The sequence below is a fragment of the Littorina saxatilis genome, linkage group LG9, assembly GCF_037325665.1.
Source record: "Littorina saxatilis isolate snail1 linkage group LG9, US_GU_Lsax_2.0, whole genome shotgun sequence".
Classification (NCBI taxonomy): domain Eukaryota; kingdom Metazoa; phylum Mollusca; class Gastropoda; order Littorinimorpha; family Littorinidae; genus Littorina; species Littorina saxatilis.
In genome coordinates this window covers 1886209-1905210 of record NC_090253.1, presented here as the reverse complement: position 1 = coordinate 1905210, position 19002 = coordinate 1886209, and the positions used below count along the sequence as shown (strand labels likewise).

The window sequence follows — 19002 nt, the reverse complement described above, 5'->3', positions numbered from 1 at the left end:
CATTTTTCAACCAAATTGGTTGAAATTTTGGTCAAGTAGTCTTCGACGAAGCCCGAACTTCGGTATTGCATTTCAGCGTGGTGGCTTAAAAATTAATTAATGACTTTGGTCATTAAAAATCTGAAAATTGTAAAAAAAAATTAAAAAAATATAAAACGATTCAAATTTACGTTTATCTTATTCTCCATCATTTTCTGATTCCAAAAACATATAGGGGAGAGTTACTGATTGCGTACCTGTTATCCATATCGTACCACCCCCATTCCCGCGAAATGACGAATGCCTGAAGCCCCTGCTGAAGTGTGGGGAGAACCCCGTAGGAAAGAAGCATTCTTCCGGTGTCAACATGGCAGCTAGCGAGAAAACCACCAGCAAGAACGAAAAATTCACTTTTTTCGCATTTTGATGTTATTTTCGTAGTGACAAATTTGTGTGACTATGCAAAGACTACACCACTGAGCAAATTAACTTGACTATACATTAATACCTTGTTGAGTGTAGGCTGCATTTGGATCAAAACATTGGCCTTTGCTTTACATGTTCTGGTACGATATGCAGGATGACACAACCTCCTATTAATTGCCAAATGATCCATTTAGGAGTACTTATTAAGAAGTCTGAAGCCTGAAGTTGTTTCAGAAAAATGCTTTCCCCCTCGAACTGGACATCAGAGGACATGAAAAAATGTCTGGCAGCCATTGCAAACGGAATGGGCTTCAGCGCTGCTTCAAGAGTTATTGATATTGTACCACAAGGTCACTAATATCGTACCCCTAGTACGTTATAAGTGACTGACAGGTACGCATTACAGAACTGGTCTTGTAATTCGTACCATTTGGATGATTTTTTTAAATCCGTACTGAAACCAAGTTTGCGTTTTTTTCATTGAAAACAATATACGGAACGTTGAAGGCACAGGAGATGAGTGTTTATGGACAATTTGAAGTGCCTAGCATAAAATGGTTGCGTTATAGAGCTGTTTGTCCTTAAGTGGTACGATATCAGTAACTCTCCCCTACATATGTTATATTTGGATTAAAAACAAGCTCTGAAAATTAAAAATATCAAAATTATTATCAAAATTAAATTTTCGAAATCAATTTAAAAACACTTTCATCTTATTCCTTGTCGGTTCCTGATTCCAAAAACATATAGATATGATATGTTTCGATTAAAACACGCTCAGAAAGTTTAAACGAAGAGAGGTATAGAAAAGCGTGCTATCTTTCTCAGCGCAACTACTAAACCGCTCTTCTTGTCAAATTCACTGCCTTTGCCACGAGCATGAGCGGTGGACTGACGATGCTACGAGTATACGGTCTTGCTGAAAAATTGCATTGCGTTCAGTTTCATTCTGTAAGTTCGACAGCTACTTGACTAAATGTTGTATTTTCGCCTTACGCGACTTGTTATTATTATTATTATTATCATGAGAGCTTATATAGCGCGAACCACAATTAACCGTTGCTCTCCGCGCTTTACATATTAATTTCTGCCGTTTGAAATTGAATTTTTTTACAGACAAACAGACATTTTTTACGCACAATATATAACGCATTCACATCGGCCAGTAAACCTCAAGCCATTACGGCGAATATTTACTTTTTGCGGCCTATTATTCCAAGTCAAACGGGTATTTGGTGGACATTTTTTTTATCTATGCCTATACAATTTTGCCAGGAAAGACCTTTTTGTCAATCATGGGATCTTTAACGTGCACACCCCAATGTAGTGTACACGAAGGGACCTCGGTTTTTCGTCTCATCCGAAAGACTAGCACTTGAACCCACCACCTAGGTTAGGAAAGGGGGGAGAAAATTGCTAACGCCCTGACCCAGGTTCGAACTCGCAACCTCTCGCTTCCGAGCGCAAGTGCGTTACCACTCGACCACCCAGTCCATTTCAGGCTGTTTTGTTTTCCTCAGGCAAAATATAATTAAAACTAATGAAAAAAATGTGTTTCAATTTGCATCCGGCAGTTAGGGTTAATTATCTTGCGTTTGGGGATGTGACTTTTTTTTTTAGATGGGATATTATATTTGGTTTGGGGTTGTGGCTCCATTTTATCTGTGGGCAGGTATTTAAGTGTATAAAAGACATTACAATTCCAGGCAAGTGTTTCGTTACAATGGAACTTGGAAGAAAAGTGTTGTTCCGCAGTACAGTAAAACCTGTCTCTAAAGGACACCCTTGGGGTATGGTAATGGTGTCCCTATTAGACAGGTGTCCTTTCTTCACAGGTGGAGGGGCTGGGGCAATATTTTACAAAGAACACGTAAAATGTACAAGACACTTTTTGTCAATTCTGGAGTATGTATTTATTTTTCAACACAAAACACAAGGTAAAAACTTAAATAAAATTAATTAAATAAAATAAACTTAAATAAAATTACCAGATCATTGTACAAGGCACAGATTGAGGGCGGTGACAGGAATAGAGAGAGAGAGAGAGAGAGAGAGAGAGAGAGAGAGAGAGAGAGAGAGAGATAGAGATAGATATTGAGAGAGAGATCACTGATCACTATAAGGGTTTTACGTCCTCTTAGACCAACTGGTCTATATTGGGACAGGTATTGGTAATACGTTAAAGATATGGTGTGATACTTTGATTCAAACAAGCCCGCTGTGGCTGTCTCCTTCGACACACCAGCATTGGGTTTGTCTCGTTGCAATGTTGATGCTGGCATATGTTTTTTTCAGTGTGTGTGTGTGTGTGTGTGCGTGCGTGCGTGCGTGCGTGCGTGTGTGTGTGTGTGTGTGTGTGCGTGTGTATGTGTGTGTGTGTGTGTGTGTGTGTGTGTGTGTGTGTGTGTGTGTGTGTGTGTAACTTAGAAAAGGGACAGGAATGACTGATGCACAGACACTTTGTTGGGATTTCCTGGTTTTGTCATTAACATCCTCGTCCTAAGCGCGTAAGCCACGATGCTAGCTCAAAAAGCCTAACGTCATGCTATTATCACTCACTGCTCTTACAAACGAACACACACAAACCTATGAATAAAGTAGATCTTACGGGATTTAACGTTTTTTTAACTGCCAAAATTTTACTTTTTATTCTTGTTGAAATTCACAACATTTCATAAAGATCGGTGAAAAATTAGAAAATAACGGTTTATAACTGACAAAAGCTTGGTTTTTTTCTGAAAAGTACGTATTGAAACTCAGTTATGGACAACGGACCTACTCACAAAATTTCATAAAGATTGGTGAAAAAACGGGATTTAAAGGTTTTTTAACTGCCAAAAATCAACTTTTTATTCTTGTTGAAATTCAGTTAGGGACAACCAACCTAACCACAACATTTCATAAAGATCGGTGAAAAATTAGAAAATAACGGTTTATAAAGGTTTTTTTAACTGCCAATAATTAACTTTTTCTTCTTGAAAAGTTTGTATTGGAGATCAGTTAGGGACAATGGATCACTGTGCCAATGTTGGTGTAAATCCGACGATTAGGGACCAAGAAACAAGGAGCAGAGTGTTTTTTGGCGGTTAAACTGTCATTTTAACAGTTTAATGATTTGGTGAAATTTCTTCCACCACAATACTATACAATGTTTTATCTACTCATTATTGCAAGAACCCCAAAATCACATTTTTTTGGAAAAATCGCTTTCACCCATGCTAGAACCTCCCCTTAAGTGCTCAAGACACTAAACTGACCCCCCCCCCCCCCCCCCCCCCCCAGGTGGCCCATACCAATAAAAACAGTTTTATTCTGCTAAAAACCACATCTCCTTTCTTACCCACAACAACATTAATAAGATAAAGCAAGTCTAAAAAAATGGTGTTTGTGTAACACTTTTTGGACACACTGACAGATTCCTGAAAAAACGGGATTTAACGTTTTTTTAACTGCCAAAATTTTACTTTTTATTCTTGTTGAAATTCACAACATTTCATAAAGATCGGTGAAAAATGAGAAAATAACAGTTTATAACTGACAAAAGCTTGGTTTTCTTCTGAAAAGTACGTATTGAAACTCAGTTATGGACAACGGACCTACTCACAAAATTTCATAAAGATTGGTGAAAAAACGGGATTTAACGGTTTTTTAACTGCCAAAAATCAACTTTTTATTCTTGTTGAAATTCAGTTAGGGACAACCAACCTAACCACAACATTTCATAAAGATCGGTGAAAAATTAGAAAATAACGGTTTATAACGGGTTTTTAACTGCCCCAGGTGGCCCATACCAATAAAAACAGTTTTATTCTGCTAAAAACCACATCTCCTTTCTTACCCACAACAACATTAATAAGATAAAGCAAGTCTAAAAAATGGTGTTTGTGTAACACTTTTTGGACACACTGACAGATTCCTGGCCATATATATATATCAAACCGATGTCAAATACGAGCTGATTTGGTTAAATAAAGCACATTTCTACTTGCGAAACCCATCGAACAGCCATTAGGCTAAGCGAGAGAGTTCTCGTGATTGTTTTAATTAAAAAACTCATTCATACAAACTAGAGACTAGGTTTCTGGTCAAAACGAATGATTAATCTGCTGTATCATTCGCTTGTCGGAAAGACAATCGGCCTACGCGCGTCTCTCAAATATGACCTTCTCTTGTCTACTGTCTCGGAAGATTTATTCTACTCCCAAATAGCACTTCTTTGCACCTCTTATGACTCCTTCGTCCTCTAGAATCCCGTATCCACACCAAATACGAGCTGATTTGGTGAAATAAAGCACATTTCTACTTGCAAAACCCATCGAACAGCCATTTCTGGTGCTCGATCGCGGACATTTTCAGCTTTGAAGGCTATTTACAGGCAAATATCAATCGCTCCCTGACTTTTTATGCATCGAGAAACAAATTTAGTCATCGCTGAATCAGTAGCTTACCTTTATCCCGACATAAATCAAACAATACCTAGAAAACAGACAAAACTTGCCTTCACACGTGTCATGAGCGGCCTTCGGCTTCTGTTCGGCCTTTGACAGGTTATCCCCCGTGGGCAGACCGCCAGGGGAAGTGAGTTTTAGAGTGTAGGTACTGAAGGTATGTGATATTGAAAGGATAAAGTGTCATCAGATATTTAATCTGCAATAATCTACAAGAAAACATGACCGCACACTGAACCTGGTGAAAGCAGCGTGTGTGAAGTTGATGGACTCTGCATATAGCGCACGTTCATTCACGTGTCAACGTTTAACCACCTTTCCACCTTGGAATCTCTTCGTTGTCTAATCTTTCTTTCTCTCTTCTTCTTTTGATTTCTTGTTCTTCTTAATCTATTTTCCAGAGGGCGGATACTCTGTTGCTTGCCAGAGTGTCTGATTCAGTAATCTGCTGAACTTTTGAAAGCCGTCCGTCTTATAATAGGTCTTTATTCCCCCCTCTGCTTCTTTACCTCTGTAAACTTGTAGGGGTAGTTATTTTTCGATAATGACCCAGCAACCAAACAAATAACGACCCAGCAACAGCCTGAATCCTCGATAGTGCAATGGGTTGAGAGGTTGTTCTGTTTCGGTACTACTTTTTGCGACTGAAAAGTTCCGAACGCTCTAATGTACGAAGTATACATCTCTGGAGCAAACAATACAAACATACCGCATTTAAATTAACAACTACAGGCCTGAACACATGAATCTCCATATAAAATCCATGAGTTCGGTTGTTTTCTGAATCTCATCTGCCGTGCCGTCAAGCCGTTCATCACAAGCAATTTCCCAAGGCAAGTAACTCATACTTTGTCTAGCGACAAGAGTAGTTCCCCTTCTTTTCACTCAGTTCCTTCGACAACAGACTGCAATCCGACGGTCAGTTTTCAACAATATTTCATTTAATAAACAGATCACACGCAACCAAATGCACACATCTCATCAATTTAAACAACATAAAGGGGTTTCATACACTATTTTCCCCAGAAAACTGAACTTCATACAGTTTTTAACGTTGGAACACGGGTGCAAAAGTTCGTCTGCTAGTCCCATTTGACGAAAAAACATTATTCTAAGCGATACCAAAACATATACAGAACACACAATATCTGCCTTTGCCGCCACAGCAGAATAACAGCATATCTGTGTACTTGATTTTAGCCCAAAATAGGAAAACTGACAAGAAGTGTTAACAGAATGGAATGATTTGCACGGAACTATACAACCGCGCATTAATCGATCGCCTGCGCAGGTTGACTGGTTGAGAGAATAGGATTCGATCAAACTTTCGCAAAAAAACTCCTCTTTTCTTTGAATAACTGAAGAAAGGAGGAATAAAGAGGTTACACACCTCGTCTCAGTGATTATAAAAAATAATGGTCTCAGTTCGCGGTCATGAAAAAGCTCGCTAAAGCTCGCATTTTTCATGATCCGCTAACTTCGACCATTATTTTTGATAATCACTGAGACTCGGCATGTAACCTCTACTTATTCAGCGACTCTTCTCTCAGCATGTTGTTGGAGGCGTGTGCAGGTCATTTGGTGAGTTCATGCAGAACTTGAACTCGGATAAATAGAAAAAAGTGACAATGTTCCAAAACAAGTATGGCTTTTGTTTTGTCGTGTGTGTCGAGCTTACACAAACAAGGCTCACAGCAAGAAAAGTTCGTATTCCGTTTACTTATCTGGTAAACAACTGGAGGGTTCGTACAGTTTTTTGTTCTAAAATTCAAGGACTTTTCAAGGACTTTCAAGACCTTCTGAAGAGAAAATCAAGCACCCTCTTACCTTCAAAGCTCGCAATGAAACACTCGCTAGTTACCCTCTTCCCGCACGCCGATTTAAATCATTGGATGTTCAAAAACTAATGATAAGCACCATTTTTCATTTCCTTTGATGAGCATCTGGTGTCGTGCACCGGCCATGTGGCTTTTCAAGGCGGCTTCTCCCATGCTCGAAATGTTGAAGTCTTTTTTACACACGAAGCATCGCACATGATGTTTCGATTTATCCGATGCTTCTACAAGCCAAGCTTTGTATTTTGCATTGGCAAGCCATTGACGATTGAAGACGCAGTTGCCTTTCCCCATTTTCCACGCTAAGACACAGGAAGAGATAAAAATGCCACTGCGGTTCTCCGCGTCTGCAAACTATTAGTCATTCTGTAGTTGTTTCCCTTGCCAACTTCCGGTGACTAGTAATAGTTAGTTCGTCTGCTTTCGTTTTCACTCGATCGTTTATTCTCCCAAAATGTGTGTACTGTATTTGACGAAATAAAAGGGGGGGTTGCATTTTTTTTTAAATAAGACAAGCTGCTGACGAAAAGTATACGCAACAATTTGGAAAAATCAAGTACTTTTCAATTACTATTTAACAAAACTCTATTTTCAAGCACTTTTCAAGGCCTGGAAAAGGTTTTCCAATTTTCAAGGAGTTTCCCGCGTACATGCCAGAGAGAGAGTGGTGGGTGAAAACACTGTTGCGCGTACACTCACGTGACCGACTGCGCACGAATGCTTCGGGTGAGCTCGATTGATACGATTCCCAGAACTACCGAATACCGCCACAGTTTACTCCTTGGAAGCTTTCGTTTTTATATTTAGTCAAGTTTTGACTAAATATTTTAACATCGAGGGGGAATCGAAACGAGGGTATGGTGTATGTGCGTGTGTCTGTGTGTGTGTCTGTGTGTGTGTCTGTGTGTGTGTGTAGAGCGATTCAGACTAAACTACTGGACCGATCTTTATGAAATTTGACATGAGAGTTCCTGGGTATGAAATCCCCGAACCTTTTTTTTCATTTTTTTGATAAATGTCTTTGATGACGTCATATCCGGCTTTTCGTGAAAGTTGAGGCGGCACTGTCACGCCCTCATTTTTCAACCAAATTGGTTGAAATTTTGGTCAAGTAATCTTCGACGAAGCCCGGGGTTCGGTATTGCATTTCAGCTTGGTGGCTTAAAAATTAATTAATGACTTTGGTCATTAAAAATCGGAAAATTGTAAAAAAAAATAAAAATTTATAAAACGATCCAAATTTACGTTTATCTTATTCTCCATCATTTGCTGATTCCAAAAACATATAAATATGTTATATTCGGATTAAAAACAAGCTCTGAAAATTAAATATATAAAAATTATTATCAAAATTTTTTTTTCGAAATCAATTTAAAAACACTTTCATCTTATTCCTTGTCGGTTCCTGATTCCAAAAACATATAGATATGATATGTTTGGATTAAAAACACGCTCAGAGAGAGGTATAGAAAAGCGTGCTATCCTTCTTAGCGCAACTACTACCCCGCTCTTCTTGTCAATTTCACTGCCTTTGCCATGAGCGGTGGACTGACGATGCTACGAGTATACGGTCTTGCTGAAAAAGGGCAGCTACTTGACTAAATATTGTATTTTCGCCTTACGCGACTTGTTACATTTAGTCAAGTTTTGACTAAATGTTTTAACATAGAGGGGGGAATCGAGACGAGGGTCGTGGTGTATGTGTGTGTGTGTGTGTGTCTGTCTGTCTGTCTGTCTGTGTGTGTGTGTAGAGCGATTCAGACTAAACTACTGGGCCGATCTTTATGAAATTTGACATGAGAGTTCCTGGGTATGATATCCCCGGACGTTTTTTTCTTTTTTTCGATAAATACCTTTGATGACGTCATATCCGGCTTTTTGTAAAAGTTGAGGCGGCACTGTCACACCCTCATTTTTCAATCAAATTGATTGAAATTTTGGCAAAGCAATCTTCGACAAAGCTCGGGGTTCGGTATTGCATTTCAGCTTGGTGGCTTAAAAACTAATGAGTGAGTTTGGTCATTAAAAATCGGAAACTTGTAATTAAAATTATTTTTTCATTAAACGATCCAAAAACAATTTCATCTTATTCTTCGTCATTTTCTGATTCCAAAAACATATACATATGTTATATTTGGATTAAAAACAAGCTCTGAAAATTAAAAATATAAAAATTATGATCAAAATTAAATTTCCGAAATCGTTTTAAAAACTATTTCATCTTATTCCTTGTCGGTTTCTAATTCCAAAAACATATATGATATGTTTGGATTAAAAACACGCTCAGAAAGTTAAAACGAAGAGAGGTACAGTAAAGCGTGCTATGAAGCACAGCGCAATCGCTACCGCGCCAAACAAGCTCGTCACTTTCACTGCCTTTTGCACTAGCGGCGGACTACGTTCAGTTTCATTCTGTGAGTTCCACAGCTTGACTAAATGTAGTAATTTCGCCTTACGCGACTTGTTTATATTTAGTCAAGTTTTGACTAAATATTTTAACATCGAGGGGGAATCGAAACGAGGGTCGTGGTGTATGTGCATGTGTGTGTGCGTGTGTGTGTCTGTGTGTGTGTGTGTGTGTGTGTGTGTGTGCGTGTGTGTGTGTGTGTGTGTGTGTGTAGAGCGATTCAGACTAAACTACTGGACCGATCTTTATGAAATTTGACATGAGAGTTCCTGGGTATGAAATCCCCGAACGTTTTTTTCATTTTTTTGATAAATGTCTTTGATGACGTCATATCCGGCTTTTCGTGAAAGTTGAGGCGGCACTGTCACGCCCTCATTTTTCAACCAAATTGGTTGAAATTTTGGTCAAGTAATCTTCGACGAAGCCCGGACTTCGGTATTGCATTTCAGCTTGGTGGCTTAAAAATTAATTAATGACTTTGGTCATTAAAAATCGGAAAATTGTAAAAAAAAATAAAAATTTATAAAACGATCCAAATTTACGTTTATCTTATTCTTCATCATTTGCTGATTCCAAAAACATATAAATATGTTATATTCGGATTAAAAACAAGCTCTGAAAATTAAATATATAAAAATTATTATCAAAATTTTTTTTTCGAAATCAATTTAAAAACACTTTCATCTTATTCCTTGTCGGTTCCTGATTCCAAAAATATATAGATATGATATGTTTGGATTAAAAACACGCTCAGAAAGTTAAAACGAAGAGAGGTACAGAAAAGCGTGCTATCCTTCTCAGCGCAACGAATACCCCGCTCTTCTTGTCAATTCCACGTGCACTGCCTTTGCCACGGGCGGTGGAGTGACGATGCTACGAGTATACGGTCTTGCTGCGTTGCGTTGCGTTCAGTTTCATTCTGTGAGTTCGACAGCTACTTGACTAAATATTGTATTTTCGCCTTACGCGACTTGTTAAGCTTTATAATCTGTGCCTACTCCTGGATTCTTGGCCGATGGCTTGTCTATTGCCCGAGGGGTAAATGATGTAACACAGTTTATCACTTAGTCATCATCGATACAAAGCACTCGGTTATGTGCTCATATGCATCTACATGTGTACTTTTTATATTTAGTCAAGTTTTGACTAAATATTTTAACATCGAGGGGGAATCGAAACGAGGGTCGTGGTGTATGTGCGTGTGTGTGTGTGTGTGTGTGTGTGTGTGTGTAGAGCGATTCAGACTAAACTACTGGACCGATCTTTATGAAATTTGACATGAGAGTTCCTGGGTATGAAATCCCCGAACGTTTTTTTCATTTTTTTGATAAATGTCTTTGATGACGTCATATCCGGCTTTTCGTGAAAGTTGAGGCGGCACTGTCACGCCCTCATTTTTCAACCAAATTGGTTGAAATTTTGGTCAAGTACTCTTCGACGAAGCCCGGGGTTTGGTATTGCATTTCAGCTTGGTGGCTTAAAAATTAATTAATGACTTTGGTCATTAAAAATCGGAAAATTGTAAAAAAAAATAAAAATTTATAAAACGATCCAAATTTACGTTTATCTTATTCTCCATCATTTGCTGATTCCAAAAACATATAAATATGTTATATTCGGATTAAAAACAAGCTCTGAAAATTAAATATATAAAAATTATTATCAAATTTTTTTTTTCGAAATCAATTTAAAAACACTTTTATCTTATTCCTTGTCGGTTCCTGATTCCAAAAATATATAGATATGATATGTTTGGATTAAAAACACGCTCAGAAAGTTAAAACGAAGAGAGGTACAGAAAAGCGTGCTATGCAGCATAGCGTAACCACTACCCCGCTCTTCTTGTCAATTTCACTGCCTATGCCGTGAGCGGTGGACCACGAGTATACGGTCTTGCTGCGTTGCATTGCGTTCAGTTTCATTCTGTGAGTTCGACAGCTACTTGACTAAATATTGTATTTTCGCCTTACGCGACTTGTTTTTCATACACTTCAAAATTCATCACCGTGCAGCATGCGGGACTGGGTGGCCCAGTGGTAACGCACTTGCGCTCGGAAGCGAGAGGTTGCGTGTTCAGGCCTGGGTCAGGCCGCAATTTTCTCCCCCCTTTCCTAACCTAGGTGGTGGGTTCAAGTGCTAGTCTTTCGGATGAGACGAAAAACCGAGGTCCCTTCGTGTACACTACATTGGGGTGTGCACGTTAAAGATCCCACGATTGACAAAAGGGTCTTTCCTGGCAAAATTGTATAGGCATAGATAAAAATGTCCATCAAATACCCGTGGGACTTGGAATAAAGTAAAAAAAATTCCATCTCACACGGCATTAAGTCTCAGGAAACATGAATACACGCATGCAGGAAAAAAAATATGGGTAGCGCCGTATGTATGGCAGCTCGCTTTCCCCGGGGAGAAAGCAGCCCGAATTTCCATGAGGGTAACCTCACTGGACTGTAAATCTTATCCAATCCAATAGAGAATACTGCATTGCTTGCTGTGTGATACCAGATATGTATACACGAGTTGTGATTTTTAATATTGAAATGCGAGCGAAAGCAAGATTTTCAATATTTCAAAAAGTTTAAAAAAAATGTAAACATGGTATTACACAGCAAACCATATAGTATTCTGTTTATCCTACAGTCTGTATTTGTGTGCCTTCTGCTCCAAACGTCCCGGAATCGAAGCGTCCAAATTGAAGACGCTTCAACCTTATGGGGCCTCGACCTTTTTGAAATCATTGACGTCAGAGCAAAAAACATCACCCTAGAAAATAGATCGTGACGTTTAAGTTCTCAAAGTTCTTTCAGAGGAAAAAAAACAAACTCAAATGTGTTTCGTGAAGGACGTTCGTCTCGGTGATTTGTTCATTATGAGCAGTAGAAGAATATGTTTATCATATCAATAGCTTAGTCATGCTTCTGAGTTATTTCTCTCTCTCTCTCTCTCTCTCTCTCTCTCTCTCTCTCTCTCTCTCTCTCTCTCTCTCTCTCTCTCTCTCTCTCTCTCTCTCTCTCTCTCTCTCTCTCTCTCTCAAGAATTGAAATGGCAAACTCACTTGAGTAAAATTTGCAAATTAGTATCTAAAAATTTGTACTTATTGTCTAAATTAAGACATTATGCCGATGTGGAAGCACTCAAGTTTTTTTTTTACGCTCACATAATGCCCCATATCAACTTTGCTTCAACACTTTGGGATAACTGCAGTGATGTTCATCTCAAACGACTCAATTCTCTTCATCGCCGTGCTGCAAAACTAATTCTGCATGAGTCAAATAAGCCAACAGATGATAAATTAAAGCTCCTTAATTTCCTTCCCTTGAAAGATCAGTTGACGCTAAACAAGGCTGTCTTTATGTACAAAGTAATTAACAATAATGTTCCTGGATATTTAAAATCACATTTCAGACATGCCACAAAAAGATATGGGTCCCAGAACCTGATTCCCCCCATCCCTCGTCTAGACTTGTATAAGTCAAGTTTAGCCTTCTCAGGAGCGTCTCTATGGAATTCCATACCCCTACCCCTCCGAAATGCCTCTTCTGTGAAAACGTTTAGGCGCCAGTTTCATTCCCGCTTAATGGGTAAATAGAACACTTTTCATGTCTGATTTTTTAGTGCTTTTTACATTTAGTCAAGTTATGTTTGTATTTTGATTTGTTCTTTATGTGTAAGTATTGATAATGATATACATGTATGCGAATGATTGGGACAATTCCTCCCCACATTTGTTTTCTCCCTTTTGTTATTAGTTGTTTTGGATGTTTATATGCAATGCATTATTGCAACTATGCTGCAATTTATACACTACATGTTTTTCCCATTTTTGAATGTGTATACAAAACCATAACCCTTTTCTTATTACTATTTACATTATATACGTCTGTAAGTAACAATAACCTTGTCAATTTTACTATCTATATTATGTGCGTCTGTATTAAGTGTTTGTATAAGGGACAGGTTGTAAGATTAGGCTTTGCCTAAAACCTCTATCCTTTGGTAATAAAGTTCAGTTTCAGTTTCAGTTTCAGTTTCAGTTTCTCTCTCTCTCTCTCTCTCTCTCTCTCTCTCTCTCTCTCTCTCTCTCTCTCTCTCTCTCTCTCTCTCTCTCTCTCTCTATCTCTCTCTCTCTCTCTCTCTCTCTCTCTCTTACTCCCTCTGTCTCTATATGCATATATGTCTCTTTTTTTCACTCACTCTCTTTCTCTCTCTCTCTCTCTCACACACACACACACACACACACACGCACGCACGCACGCACGCACACACACACGCACTTACACTTACACACACAAACTACCCCCTCCCACACACTCACACACACACACACACACAGACACACACACACACACACACACACACACACAGACCCTTCTTGTCTTCCAGGGTTGATTACGGTGGATATATAAAATGACAAAAACATCTGCTAAGTCAGCAAGTGGTGGATGACCCATCCCTTATCTGCATGCACCGTATTTTTAATGTAACACTATCTATGTATCATTCACAGTAGATATCCCAAAATAAGTGGTAGTTACAAATGCTACAAATGTTACAAATGTTACTTATCCATATGATTGTAAACTTGCCCAACCTGAGAGTACAGCGGTAAAGACGCACAGCAAAACGAAAACGCAGGCAGCCATCTGTTGGAGAAACAAACAGAACATTGATCAAACACAATGTAACAACTGCTGGAGAATCTCGAGGTACCGGGAAGTTCAAGGCCCGCTCTTTCCGGCCGTGAAAACACAATGTAACAACTGCTGGAGAATCTCGAGGTACCGGGAAGTTCAAGGACCGCTCTTTCCGGCCGTGAAAACACAATGTAACAACTGCTGGAGAATCTCGAGGTACCGGGAAGTTCAAGGCCCGCTCTTTCCGGCCGTGAAAACACAATGTAACAACTGCTGGAGAATCTCGAGGTACCGGGAAGTTCAAGGCCCGCTCTTTCCGGCCGTGAAAACACAATGTAACAACTGCTGGAGAATCTCGAGGTACCGGGAAGTTCAAGGCCCGCTCTTTCCGGCCGTGAAAACAGTTTTACTTACCATTTCAGATCTGACCAGGCTTTTACATGAGATAAGAGCACTCCTCTACCTGCAAAGACACACTCCTCTACCCGCAAAGACACACTCCTCTACCTGCAAAGACACACTCCTCTTCCTGCAAAGACACACTCCTCTACCTGCAAAGACACACTCCTCTACCTGCAAAGACACACTCCTCTACCTGCAAAGACACACTCCTCTACCTGCAAAGACACACTCCTCTACCTGCAAAGACACACTCCTCTACCTGCAAAGACACACTCCTCTACCTGCAAAGACACACTCCTCTACCTGCAAAGACACACTCCTCTACCTGCAAAGACACACTCCTTTACCTGCAAAGACACACTCATCTACCTGCAAAGACACACTCCTCTACCTGCAAAGACACTCATCTACCTGCAAAGACACACTCCTCTAAGTTTGGACTGATTTGGAAGATTTGTTAAACAGAAGTTGTATTTACTGAGCAAATGTTCTTTTTACAGAAGAATTTATTTTGTTTGGTTGTATCAACAATGTTAACGTAGATGTGGTTTTGGATTTTATTATTTTGTTTGCAAAGTTTTATATTTATAAGAGTAAGTTACAAGAGACAAAGCCACTGTTAGAAACATTTTTAAGGAATTTGAAATACAGATTTGAAATAGAAAAATATTCCAGTTTCATTGCTGGTAACATTCCCAAATTTGTAGAACTATGGTCCTCATATGAAAAGTTGGTTAGGTAGTAGGCTAGGTTGTGCAGAGATGTGATGATTTGTGTATATATATATGTCTTCTTTTTTTTCTTTTTTTTCGTTCTTTGACTGTATTATTATTTGACTGTATTATTATTATTTATTAAGCAGGCAGTACGTTCATAATGTCCCCATTGTTTGCTTGTGTTTTCCTTGTAAAAAATAAATTAATGGGGGAAAAAACATAATCAAAATATGACAAAATAAAATACATTAAAAAAAATATAATTAAAAAAATCTAAAATATTTCCTGGGTAATTCTTAAAATGTCACTCTGTTACTGCACAAATACACCATTTCTGGTGAAAATACACGTAAGAGCAAAACGATTAGACAGTTATAGTCTGGACGATGAGTATTTCCCAATGACAGCACTGATGCTCAAAACAATATTCAGCGTCAACATGTTTCACAATGGTGTGAAATGTCAATAGATTACTTAGAGAATGATTATTTTATTACTAAAAAGAGTTGACAATGACAAAAGTACGTTGCACAATTACTCTATGGTCTTCAAAGTACCAAACAATGCTGAGAGCCCAAAACACGTTTTTCAACACAAATTCCTTTTTTTTTTAAACGGTATTTTATTTGTAAACAGACACATGATAGTATAACATCATCATAAAGAAGGAGCATAACAAGTTTAAAACTTATGATAAGTGCTCACATAAACATGCCTGAAATTTCATGGCGGAATATGATCAAGAAAAGAGAAGAAAACAAAAAGAAGAAACAAGTCGCGTAAGGCGAAAATACAATATTTAGTCAAGTAGCTGTCGAACTCACAGAATGAAACTGAACGCAACGCAACGCAGCAAGACCGTATACTCTGGAATCAGGAACCAACAAGGAATAAGATGAAAGTGTTTTTAAATTGATTTCGGAAAAAAAAATTGATAATAATTTTTATATATTTAATTTTTAGAGCTTGTTTTTAATCCAAATATAACATATTTATATGTTTTTGGAATCAGCAAATGATGGAGAATAAGATAAACGTAAATTGGGATCGTTTTATAAATTTGTATTTTTTTTTACAATTTTCAGATTTTTAATGACCAAAGTCATTAATTAATTTTTAAGCCACCAAGCTGAAATGCAATACCGAAGTCCGGGCTTTGTCGCAGATTACTTGACCAAAATTTCAACCAATTTGGTTGAAAAATGAGGGCGTGACAGTGCCGCCTCAACTTTCACGAAAAGCCGGATATGACGTCATCAAAGACATTTATCAAAAAAATGAAAAAAACGTTCGGGGATTTCATACCCAGGAACTCTCATGTCAAATTTTATAAAGATCGGTCCAGTAGTTTAGTCTGAATCGCTCTACACACACACACACACACACACAGACACACACACACACACACACACACACGCACATACACCACGACCCTCGTTTCGATTCCCCCTCGATGTTAAAATATTTAGTCAAAACTTGACTAAATATAAAAAAGGAGAAAAACAACAAGGAAAACTTAGTTTGAATTATCAAACACAATCTGTGTCAATACCGAAAACGAAAACATACAAAACGAGAACGAAAGACACAACAAAATATCAAAAAGTAGATGGGCCCCAAGTAATATATTTAAAACAAAAACACCAACAACATCGAACTAAGGTGTCCCAAAGCGGTTTGATTTCTCAATATAGCTTTGGACAACAACAAAAATAGCACTATTTTCAAATATGGAAATGTTTGAATCACCTGTCACAAATTCCTTGCCATCTCTGGCCTGGATTAAGAAAAGTACAAGCTTTCTCTGTAGATATGATATATATACATAATATGGTCTTATGAATGTATTACTGTACTTTTTTGAATTTAAGTATCATATTTATTAGTTCCTCGTCACGAAGCACGAAAGGACGGAAAATATACGTTACCCTCTTCTTCTTAATTGACACCTGTATCAGAAGTCCTCTGGCTCACACGATATTTCTCGCGCCTTGTTACTGTACACAGGCGTTTCCAAGTTCACTGGAGCATGTCTGCTCTCAGGATTGTGACCATAGCTGTCTTCAACCACACTTAAATAGTGTACTCCACTTGTATGGCGGCACGTATACACCAAAAGTTAAAAACAAAATCATGCACACTAAAAATAAACCCAACAATAACCCACTTCCAAAACAGTAAACAACCCATTCCTAAAGTGTATATGGTGGTACATTTAAGACAAAATTCAAAATAGTTCGGAACACTGTTTAAGTACAACTGAACGTACAGACTCATAAACAGTATCCAGGTCATTCTGCTTTACGGGATGGTGACTGATTACACCATTAACAGTATCCAGGTCATTCTGCTTTACGGGATGGTGACTGATTACACCATTAACAGTATCCAGGTCATTCTGCTTTACGGGATGGTGACTTATTGCACCATTAACAGTATCCAGGTCGTTCTGCTTTACGGGATGGTGACTTATTGCACCATTAACAGTATCCAGGTCATTCTGCTTTACGGGATGGTGACTTATTGCACCATTAACAGTATCCAGGTCGTTCTGCTTTACGGGATGGTGACTTATTGCACCATTAACAGTATCCAGGTCATTCTGCTTTACGGGACGGTGACTGATTACATAATTAACAGTATCCAGGTCATTCTGCTTTACGGGATGGTGACTTATTGCACCATTAACAGTATCCAGGTCATTCTGCTTTACGGGATGGTGACTGATTACACCATTAACAGTATCCAGGTCATTCTGCTTTACGGGATGGTGACTTATTGCGCCATTAACAGTATCCAGGTCGTTCTGCTTTACGGGATGGTGACTTATTGCACCATTAACAGTATCCAGGTCATTCTGCTTTACGGGACGGTGACTGATTACACCATTAACAGTATCCAGGTCATTCTGCTTTACGGGATGGTGACTGACTGATTACACCATTAACAGTATCCAGGTCATTCTGCTTTACGGGAAGGTGACTGATTACACCTTAACACACCTGTGTGGGTTGTTGTTTTTAATATTTAGTCAAGTTTTGACTAAATGTTTTAATATAGACGGGGAACCGACATGAGGGTGGTGGTGGTGGAGGTGGTGTGTGTGTGTGTGTGTGTGTGTGTGTGTGTGTGCGTGCGTGCGTGTATCTGTGTCAGTGAGTGTGTCTGTGTGTGTGTGTGTGTGTGTGCGTGCGTGCGTGCGTGTGTGTGTGGGGGTGTGTCTGTCTGTGTGTGCGTGTGTGTGTGCGTGTGTGTGTGTGTGTGTGTGTGTGCGTGCGTGCGTGCGTGCGTGTGTACGTGTGTGTGCGTGCGTGCATGTGTGTGTGCGTGCGTGTGTGTGTGTGTGTGTGCGTGTATGTGTGTGGAAGGGGGGGGGGAGTTGAGTGATTAAGAAAATAAAGTGATAAGATGTTCGCTACCTAGCCTCCTCCTGTCCCTCCAACCGGTGTGAGAAAAGACACAGAAACTACGGACATGATTATGAAAGGCGCAAATAAATTCTATTGACCTATCAAAACACTACGCACATGAAAAGTTTTCGTTGACGTTCGCCATAAACATTACTTTCCTTGTGATGTAAATGAAGCAAAGAAGACCTTTCACCTACCCTAAAAAAGCAACTGTGCACATGATAATGTTTTTGTCGACGTTTCACAAACCATTTTCGTACCTTTTTTTTCCACTGTGAAGCAAATGACTCACACCTTTATTGGCTAAAAAACATAATGTGCGTACGATAATCTTCCTAACTGTGTCGCTGACACTAAATTTCCAAACAATTTCTTTCTCCTGTATCGCCATAGAGGTGTGGATATGACAAGACCAGATATATATGCCTTGTAATTATAATACCATAATATAATTCTTTTTTTTTCTTTTCTTTCTTCACCAAATGACATTTTGTAATATGTATGGATGTGCCTATATCGTTTGAATTGCATTATGAATTGCATTATGAAAAAAAAGACACAAAAAAAGACAAAGACTGATTATATTTACAAACAAAGACGTGCACAGTGTCTAAAAAATGAAATGAATTCTCACAGGAAGCAAGCTGAGATTCATTGATATAACGTGAGGGTGTGACTAATTGTATTACGATAAGGACGTTTTTGAAGATGTGAGGGCGGTCGGGAGAAGGGCCAGGGTGTGGGG

At 38.8% G+C, this 19002-nt stretch overlaps 1 protein-coding gene across 1 annotated transcript in view; it reads right to left on the bottom strand.

Moving 5' to 3' along the window:
* Positions 1-16962, bottom strand: part of LOC138975037 (uncharacterized) — a 44764-nt gene extending 27802 nt beyond the window's left edge. The window contains exons 1-2 of the mRNA XM_070347687.1: positions 16776-16962; positions 13687-13738 (exon numbers count right to left, since the gene is read on the bottom strand). Of these exons, the coding sequence (XP_070203788.1) occupies positions 13687-13738 (52 nt within the window). The 5' untranslated portion in view covers positions 16776-16962. The remainder of the gene's footprint in view (positions 1-13686; positions 13739-16775) is intronic.
* Positions 16963-19002: the final 2040 nt, after the last annotated feature.